At 58.4% G+C, this 9,913-nt stretch overlaps 1 protein-coding gene across 2 annotated transcripts in view; it reads right to left on the bottom strand.

The window, feature by feature from the left end:
• Positions 1–382: 382 nt before the first annotated feature.
• Positions 383–9,913, bottom strand: part of TNR (tenascin R) — a 58,162-nt gene continuing 48,631 nt past the window's right edge. For both annotated transcript variants that reach the window (XM_059673463.1, XM_059673464.1), the window contains 5 exons: positions 7,969–8,120; positions 6,584–6,680; positions 2,969–3,130; positions 1,394–1,557; positions 383–812 (listed from right to left, as the gene is read on the bottom strand). In XM_059673463.1, coding sequence (XP_059529446.1) covers positions 693–812; positions 1,394–1,557; positions 2,969–3,130; positions 6,584–6,680; positions 7,969–8,120 — 695 coding nt within the window. In that variant the 3' untranslated portion in view covers positions 383–692. The remainder of the gene's footprint in view (positions 813–1,393; positions 1,558–2,968; positions 3,131–6,583; positions 6,681–7,968; positions 8,121–9,913) is intronic.

The raw sequence follows: 9,913 nt of genomic DNA, 5'->3' as shown, positions 1-9,913 counted from the left end.
ACAGAGACCCACAGGGACACAGCCATGAGCAGCTCCGGGCCAGCCAAGGGCACCGAGCACCTTGGGAACTATTGTCGGAAGCAGTGGCTGGGCTTGTAGGGTCACGGGGCCTCAGGGTAGGGGGCAGGCACAGGCTCCGTGGGGGCTGGAAGGGAGGTCACTACTCTTGAGATGTCACAGGGCCACTCGGCGGAAGGGTCAGAAGGTGAGAACCTCTGGCCTGTGAAAGAGGCTTGGGCTGGCGGATGGCAAGGTCGAGCTGCCTCTTGGGGGCGTTGTTCGCAAACTCTCTCGTGGAGGCTTCTTCCGTGGAGGCAGTGAACAGGGACACATGCCGGGAAGGGGAGGGCATCTCTGAGGGAGGGCAAGGGGTGCAGGCCCGTGCCCGTCACCATAGCAACCTGACTCCACCACTGGCCTTTGATTTGGTCTTTTAGGAAACGTCTCCCTTCTCCTCCTGGTGGGAAAAGGGGCCGGCTAAGGTGGCTGCCGAGGAGGGAGAATGGACTAGGGTCAGGCCCGAGGGCAGCAGAAACCTTAGGCTAATTCTCAACCGACTCCTGCTACTCCCTGCTTCCTTCCAACACTCAGGACACGTTGCAATGCACAGTGCTGTGACCCCCACCCCTTGCTTGGTTTATAAAATACAAACAAATGACAGAAAGGTCAGGTGGCCGGCGGCCGCCCACGGCTCAGAAGTGCAAGGACCGCCGCTTCCTCCCCGCCAGGGGCCGGTGGTTGTAGGGGCGCGTCTTCATTTCCACGAAGGGGATGGAGAACTCGTGGCCTTTCCAGTGGTACCAGTTGATGCCCTGGGAAGGAGAAAGCGTGTCAGATCCCCCGAGATGAGGCCAAAGCACAGCCTCGCTCCAGCCTTTTCCCTGGAAACGGGCTGTGGCCGGGCCGCTCCCCGTGGCCGGCTCTGTTTGGCCTTCAGGGTTTGTGTGCAAAGTCCCCACAGCACGGACGCATTCTGGAGGGTCGCCCAGTGCCTGCTCACTCCTGGTGGGAGGCCAGGTGGTTTCCGCAGACGGGGACCAACCCCGGGTTTGCCGGGACCACGGGGTTCCCTGGCTGCTGGCTTCCAGGGCGAATGCTGGGCACGTCCCAGCGGGTCACCCGTCACCCTGCCCGGCCCACGGGCATGTGGTCTCTAACAGGCATAGACGGGCCGGTTAACACCGGTATTTCTCATTCTCTGTTCCTGGGACACTTCGCAGGCTGCTTCCTCTCCTCCTGCTTCTACCCTGTCCTGCCCGCCCCCAGCGTCTGCATTACCTTCCTCTTCACGATACTCCTTCCCGAGACCCTGCGTAAGACCCGCCTGTGCAATCAACACACACGCCAAGGGACCCCTCGGCTCCGGCTCATCCGGGCGGCAGACTCCACCCACCTGGCTGTGCCTGGACTCCCCGTACTTCCCGTTGAGGTTGGTCCGGTGGCAGTTCTTATACCACCACGCCCCCTTGTAGGACAGGGCGCAGTTGGTAACGGCGATGTCGTTGTCTCTGTCCGCAGTGGAGAAGGGGCGTCCCTGGTGGTAGCTGAGGGAGTCCCCTGGGGAAAAGGAACACGCGGGAGGCCGTTCAGTTTGTCCCTCCTCCGTCAGGATTTTCTGGACGTTTGACCTGCTCCCAACCAACCGGCTTCCACTCACGGGACCTTCCACTGAGCCCCCCTTTTCCTTCCACCTGTGGGTCAGTCTGGCTGGACTGACCGTCCTCCCCTCCCCTGGGGCGGCTGCTTCCACGCTGCTCGCTCCAGCTCATCTCCCCCTTCCCCACCCTGCTCAGAACCCTGTCCACGCGGCACCCCCAACCTCTGTCTGTTTCCTCCAGGCCTGCAGGGGACAGACGTGCACAACTCCCTCTGTTTCCGGGGGGACAGTGATGAGCCTGGTAACACGGGACAATCTGGTCACCGCCATGCAGCCTCCTTATCTGTGAATGAGTCGGTCTGATACTTTGTTCACTGGAGTGCACTTCAATGGCTATGCTATGCCCGAAGCGTGGTGACTGGACCTTCCATGGGGCATCGGGCAGGGCTCGTGGCCACGGGGAAGGGTCTGAAATTTGAAGCGTAACAAAGGGAAGCGTGCCTTCTCTTTGGAGTAACGTACTTGGCTGGAGAGAGAAATAATTGGACAGAGGCCGGAATTGGAAGGGCAACACCTCGATGGTCCTCGCAGTGCCAAGAGGCATAAAAATGCTGCTAGAATTATACACTGGCCCTTAGCCCTAAAATCCGAGTAAATGCAAGGGCCCATCACTCCCTGCACCAAACAGTAGAACATTTGGCAAACACAGGCTTTATGGAGTAGACCCCAGGGAACAGACAGGCTGCGCCTCAGGACCGGCCCAGCATTTGGTTCTGATGAAACCATTAAGGCCACGGGTATTCTTCTGAGTGTAAATGTCGTCAGCGTCTGCACAGAAGATGTGGTGATGTACGTGGCTCTTGAGGACGGATGAGTGGAATGTGGACACCATTAGTGCTGTGGCTTGCTCCTTGATGGCTGTGATGGCAACTTCTGTGTGTGTGTGTGTGTGTGGGGGCATCTCAGAATATGCAGGATCTGGTTAGTTTCCTCAGTTCATGGTGGTTTCCTCGTGTCACTGAGGGGAGGTTTCTGCCCAGACAGCACGGGGTTCTGCTCTCTGGATAGGAGCCCATATTGAATGATTGAGACAAGAAGAATCGTCCTTGGCCCTCCCACTGAACTTCGGTGTTTAAACCTTAAAAGCACGCTCCCGGCCTGCACTGCCTGTTCCTGGCTGCTGTGCAGTAGGCAGGGATCCCTACGATCATGCTCCAGACGAGGAAACTGATTTCAGGCCGCCGGGTGGTGAGGGGCAGCCTGGCCGGGGCCAGTGATTCGCAGCCCGTGCCCAGCTCACCGGCCGGCAGGGAATCCCAGGGCAGCTCAGGCCTGGAGCGGGGGGCCCTGGTCTGCTGGGGGCCCAGGTACCTGCAGTGCCGTTGTAGCCGCCTACACGGAGCTTGTACAGGCTCCTGCTGTCCTCGACCGAGAACTTGTCATAGTGGGCGAAGGCAGCCTCCTGGCCGTCGCGCATGTCCACGCGCAGCTCGTAGCGGCCCTGGGATGTGATCCTGTGTATGTTGTCCAGCCCTGCGGAGACGAGCAGAGGACGCAGGAGCCTGGCACAGCAGCTTGGGAAATGGGACCGCGGCCTCTAAAATATGTCCCGGGAGGAGGAGGGGTATCGGGGACTCCGACCCTCAGGCAGATGGTCTGTTGTCAGACACACCCTCCCGGACTCCGACTCGGCCCCTGCGAAGGGCCAGCCAGGTCTGCGGAGGAGTCCCAGCACCGGTCAGCTCCGGGCCTGACGTCTGGTCTGACTTGGTGTCTGAGGAGCCCGGAGCCTCAGCATCCCAGCCCCGCCCCTGCACCTCTCACTCCAACCTGGTATGGCTGACAGTGGCAGGAGCACCACAGGGGCCTGAGGCTCTGGCATGAGTGATAGGGGGCAAGAGGTAGAAACAGTGGTCACAGGAGTCGAGGGCGGACCCTGGGCCCAGGATATCCCAACATCCTCCCACCTCCCAGCAGCCGGCGAGGGGTCAGTCTACCATTCATTCCACACCCCTCCTCTCCCAGCCTCCACATAACTCATAGCTGCCTCCCTCTTGGATAATCGCCTGAACGGGAGAGACTGCACCCAGAAGCTGCACCCTCCACCCCCACGCCACAGGGTGACCTCCATCAGTGCCTGTTGCTTCCTTTGCAACAGGTATCCTGTTACCCTGCTCCCCCCTCTCCTGAGAGCACCCCCAGCTATACCCCTCGAATAAGAATCCCTGTCTCAGGCTCTGCTGCTAGGGAACCCAACTTAGGACATAAACCAGGGGTCACAGTGTCACCCCAACCTGAGTCTTGCGGCCATACAACGCATCCCCGAGCCAGGCCTCTGTTCAGGAGCCCTCACTGGCTCCCTGTTACCCACATCCTCAAGTCCAGAGGTCGCCTCCCCACTTTAGATACTATACGGCCTTCATTCACTTCATTCAACCCACCTGGCCTCCTTTCTCCTTCCCCTGTCCGCGCCTTTCCTCTGGCTTCTTCCCTGTCCCATTTGCCGCATCAGCAGGATCCCTGTCTTCCCTCTCCTCTGGTCCCCTTCCCTCCTGCGCACCCCTCGCTGCCTCCCCGTGAGGCTGAAACAGTGGTCACAGGCTGCTAGGAGATGGGAGGGTGTCAGGACATGTCCCCTCTCCCCCGCTTCACCGCCCCCGCCCCCTACCGCCGTGTCTCTGAGGATCTGTGGCCTCTTTGCCAGGAGCTCACATGTTAGTATGGCGTTTCCCAGTGTGGGGCGACATCTCTGATGAGGACAAATATCTGGGGCCTTGGGACTACATAACCTTGAACGTAAGGGGAGAGAAGTATTTCCAAATCCTATCCTTAATAGATTAAGGAGCAGCCTTAAGCCTGATTCTAACCTTAACTCGCAGTCTCGTTTGGTGCTAGTACTTCTGTGGTTTAACACCCAACACTTCTCATCTCACTGTCACTACCAGCAGCAGCCACAGGCTGAGCACTGGGTTTAACGGTCATTTAATAACACTAGAGGCCCGGTGCACGACATTTGTGCACTGGAGGGGGGGGTTCCCCTCAGCCTGGCCTGCGCCCTCTCACAGTCCAGGTCCCCTAGGAGATGTCCACCTGCGGGCTTAAAGTCGGACATCCCCTGAGGGGTCCTTAACGCTGCTGCGGAGGTGGGAGAGGCTCCCGCCACCGCCACTGCTGCTGCGCTCTCCAGCCATGAGCCCAGCTTCTGTGGGAGCGCACTGACCACCAGGGGGCAGCTCCTGTGTTGAGCGTCTGCCCCCTGGTGGTCAGTGCGTGTCACAGCGACCAGTTGTTCCACCGTTCGGTAGATTTGCATATTAGGATTTTATTATATAGGGTGAGTGTTGTTTTCCTGGCATGGATTTCTGAGGCTCCCTTTAGGACTGCACATAACCAGCTTCCCACTTGGGCGATGTTTCCAAGTTTCTTTCCCCAAACAATAGATTTATGAACTAAACAGCGATATAGAGAAAACACAAGTGCCGACAGCTTAGGTGTTTCACAGATGGGACAAAGGTTGTGGGGACAGGCATGGGTTCAGGGCATCGGTTTGGGCACAGAGCCCTGCCTGCAGTGGGGGCGCTGGGAACTGCTGTCTGCCAAGCAGTTTGCAAACTCGTCGAGGGCCAGTGTTTCCTAGTCACTGACTTCTCTCTCAGCATTTTTATGTGACTTTCATCTCATAGATTTATTACCTACATCAGCAAACACAGATCTGGTTTCCTAACAGACAGTCCGTAATTTTACCACTGACTGACAGCGACGCTTTACCTGCTATCCTCAGGCACTGTAATAGGCAGCGGGGTTCAGAGATGAAGATGATGTGGTCCAAGCCCCACAAGTTTATGTAGTATAGTCAAGGGGGATAAGGAAACGGACACTGATTTGAGACAGGAAATTGGCCACCAATAAGGGAGGGGCCCATTCTCCCACAGGCAAAGGGTGAGACCAGTGGGTGGGAGGGCTCCCTGGTCTTTGAATGGACGTGGATGGACACCACGGTGTGCAGGGAGGGACAGCTCCTTGCAGAGGAAGCATCATCAGTGATTCCGAGTGTTCACAGTTGGTGGGGGTGGGGCCGTGTGGGGAGGAGAGAGGTGCTCAGGGTGGGCGCAGGCTCCAGGGCAGAGGAGAGAGGCCGGGCGAGGGGTCAGGGGGCTTGGCTTTCACCTGGCGGCGAGGCGGAGTCGTGGAGACGGCTTACACAGGGGGCTGGCCGCCGGGCAGGTTTTGGGTGTGAGAAAGCTCATCCTAGGGGCCCTGTGGATGCTGAGTGGTCCTGGAGGCAGGGAGGCCAGTGAGGGGAAAGCGAGTGAGGCCCGGATGAGATAGTGACGGAGGAGTCGGAGGCCACCAGTGCGGAACACGCTTATCTCCTCTCCCCGCCTCCCTGGACCAGTGGCTGAGCATCGCACCAAGAGGGAGAGGCAGGTCATCAGGGTGTCCCGCCGTCTGCCTGGGCCAGGGGTGTGCTTCCCTCCTCACACCTGCTCAGTTCTCAATCTACACCTCCGCTCCTGTCAGAACTCGGGGACACTGCTGGCCACCTCTCTGCCACTCTCACTTCCCTCCTTTGCTGGCCCAGGCCGGGAGTAACATTCCCCCAGAGAACCGAGCGTGCGTGGCGCCTGCCTCGTTCTCTCTTGCCTGCAGGCTGGCTGGCTGCTCGTAAGGTGACCCGCCGCCCCGTGGCCCGCATGCCCCCTAGCACACCAGGCCGATCCGCGCTTTGTAGTTGCTTCCTGTCAAGACCCATCAGCATAAGAGACTATTAATGAGGATGGGAAGAGACGGGGCAGAGAGGAAAATGCCACAATGAGATAAAAACAGATCAATAGTGCAGCCAAACAGAGCCAGAGGAACTGAAAGCAATTCACGAGCTGTCAACTTCTCAACCGACCCGGGGGTGCTGGTAACCCCCGATGGGCCCAGAGGGAGTGCTGGACCCAGAGCCAGAGCAGCTCCCAGGGAAAGCAGAGCGGGCGTTACCCAGCCAAAACTCGTCCTCCAGGTTCCCGAAGCCAGCGCGGTACTCCGCCCACTTCCGGAAAAAGTCGGTCTGGCCGTTCTGCCGCCTCTGGAACACCTGGGAAGAGAGGGGGGTGGAAGCTGGCCGGAGGAAAGTTGTTGGAAGCGAGTTTTCCATCTGCGAGGACGAGCGGGACAAGGGGCACCGCGGGCAGGGCTGGTGTTTGCACGGCCGTCCGTTCCCTGGAAGACGCGCAGCGCCTTCTCCAAGGGCAGAGGCCCCGATGGCGAGGCCGGCTGTGATGTTGACACTAATCTGCACCCAGCAATGTAGAAAGGACTCGGACACAGCGAGCCCCCAAACAGGGGAGTGGGTGGCTCTCAGGTCCGTCCTTCGCACCAGGCCGTGCAGCAGAGAGCATTTCTCTCCGCAAGAACAGGCCCAACTCCACATCAGCAGTGACTGTCGTCATCCCATCGCAGGCAAGGAACTGCATAGCTCACTTTGCTAGCTGTTTAAGTGCTCATTTCATCTAACCTCCAATCCATCAGCCTCGGCTTCAATGCCCAACTATGCTTTACGAAGGAGGCACAGATATGTCAGAAGAGAAAGGGAAATGTCTCCCAAGTGTAGCTATTATGAGCACAGTCCCCATTTCACTCCATTTAAATACTCCTTTCCATGCGCACCCTCCCAGCTAGCGCCGGCTGCTGCGGGCCAGGCTGCTGCAGGCTGGGCTGCGGGAATGCGGGAACCCTCCCATCTGCAGTGGGGCTGCGTGATGGGCAGGGACGTTAGTGAAGCCACCCTTCCCTTCTCTCTGTCCTGAACTATCAGACGTGGAGGAGGGTGGTCACAGGAAATGGTGTCTCTTTTCCTAATCATGGTGCCCCCTGAGGGCTGGGACAGTTCTGGAGACGAACCGGGGAGTCCAAGGAAGGATGGGGACACGGTGGCCTTGGTAACCGGAGGTGGCTGTCCGTGCCCTGCCCTCCTCTGCTCCCTCATACGCAGCTGTCCGACAGAAAGGTCCTAATGAGCTCCCCCCAGAGGCTCACCTCTGCTACTCCTCTGGCAGCCGCAGACCCCAGTGGTTAGGACCCGGGCCTGTCTGAGCTGCTGGTCCTGCCCCGGCACCCCTGCCTGCACTGTCATTGCAGAAGCAGCCCCTCCCTGGGCCAGGCCACTGCAGCCTCCATCTGCTGTTCCTCTCTCGGCCGGGCCAAGCCTAGGACTGGGCTGCTGAGAAAGGGCCCCGAGGACAGTGAAGAGCCTCCAAGAGGGACAGGAGGGGAGTAACTGAAGGGACGGGCAGAGGCTGTGAGGTGTGGGTCGGTGGGCGCTGCGCCTGGTGGATGAGGACCCCGGGCTGTCTGCACGCGTGGAGAGCAGCATGCGTACTTACAATCCAGCCACCCCCGTCCGTGGTCATGTCGCAGTACACCTGGAGCTTCTGGCCGGGCTCTCCGTGGAGGAAGATGGTATAGACCCCACTCAGAGTGTCGCCATTCATCAGGTGCTGGGCACAGTCTTGAGGGTGAGGGAACACCCGGCCCCCTGCACAGGAAAAGAGGCGACCTCCAGAAAGCATCCTTTCTCCCCCTCTGCGCAAACCCCTTGATCAAATCGGAGAAGGGTTCAGAGGGTCTGTGGGACCTCATCAAGAGCCGTGGGACATCCACTCTGGCCTCACCCAGTGTGGGAACCCTGCCTCACCCTGTATCCCGCCTAATTGATGGAGCAGACAACAGACCAGAGAGCTGGGCTCACGGTCTGGCTCCTCCACTTACCTGTTGTTTAGCTTAAGCAAATGGCCTGACTTCCCTGGGTATCAGTTTTCTCGTCAGTGAAATGGGGATAATAAAAATACCCCTCCCCCCAAAGATGAAGAGGTGAGTGGTGACTCAGGTGATGGTTACAGGTGCACAGGCCACCATGCTTCCCTGGAGGGCCCCCTGTCACAGGATGAGAGGCATCTAAGCCAGCAGTCGCCAACCTTTCAGACCTCAGGGATGAATAATGGTCCGTGGACCACCGGTTGGCGACCGCTGATAGACAAAGCCTTCCGCCACCCTCACAGCAGACACTCAGGAGCTCCCAGACAAGCTCAGTGTTAGCAAGAAGACGGGCATCTATTCCTCGTGCAGAATCATCTCCCCATTGGACTCGACCCAGTGGCTGTGCTCTACAGTTCAGTGTAAGCTTACAGACACGGCAGGGGGAATCACGGCCTCTCATCTTTCAGAAAGAGCAGCCCAATTTGTAGAACAATATCTAATTAGCTGAAAGAGAAGCTTAAATCATGTGTCTTGAAGAGCTTAGCTTCAGGGCACATTTTAGTGCTTAGCAGGCAAGCTGAGGGGGAGAGACCAGTGGAGGGCTCTCTGGACTGCAGGAGCTGAGAGAGCACGTGAAAGGCCAAGCTCGAGAGTGAGGGGCAGTGACGTGGGGCCCGGGAAGCGTAAGGTGCAGCAGAGGTGATCCTGCAGCCTTGAACTGTGCAGCAGTCTTGAAGGGGCTGGGTAAGGACCTCATGGGCCAGTCACCACAGCACCCCCTGGTGGCAGTGCCTGTGCACTGCAGGGTGTGACCCCAGGCCACTTGGAAAGACAGCTGGAGGCTCAGAGCAAGTGACAGCCTCATGCCACACAAGGAAGGAGACATACGGCCTCTTTGAAGGCCCAGGTCATCTGAGACACCTGTATGGACCATCAGGGAAGCATCCTGTGTTGGGGAGAGGTTGTTGGGGTTCCATAGACTTTACAGGAGGCCCCTCTGGAGATGAGTTACCCCCAGCACAGGACTGCCCTCCGCTCGGCCACACCCGGGACAAGGGTGGCTCCCTTTGCAGGCAGTTTGGAACAAAGGCGCCCACCGACTTCGGGGAACGACAGCGGGTTTCTATAGAACCTGTGCTTTGCCAAGTGAGTTTTCATTTTCACTTCATTCTTGCAAGAAACTTGAGAGGAAGGCAGATCATCGTGAATCAAAAAACTTATTTTACAGAGGAGTCTGGTGCCCAGCGGGTTGGGAACCCCACTCTTCCTCTGGTCCATTCTCCTCTTCTCTGAGAGGCCAGGCAGTGGAATTGCCAGCTGGACTGTGTCCCCAAGGGGCCCAGTGGTCGGCTTTCTCTGCCTCGATCCCTACAGCTGCCTGGATAGACTTAGAGTCTCTCTGTCTCTCTCTGCCGATTTCCTTTTCTCCATTTCCTTCCCTCCCTCTTTCCCATAGGTGTGTCTTGAGTGGGCAGGTCCCAAGATTTAGATGGAGGGTGGGGATGGGGAAGAGAGTCTATTTGTCCTTGAGTATAAGCCTTGGTTCCAGGTGCTACCATTAGGAGCGCTCTG

The sequence above is a fragment of the Myotis daubentonii genome, chromosome 18, assembly GCF_963259705.1.
Source record: "Myotis daubentonii chromosome 18, mMyoDau2.1, whole genome shotgun sequence".
NCBI classification, from domain to species: Eukaryota; Metazoa; Chordata; class Mammalia; order Chiroptera; family Vespertilionidae; genus Myotis; species Myotis daubentonii.
Note: the sequence above shows the minus strand (reverse complement) of the source record. Positions and strands in the feature narration are given on the sequence as shown.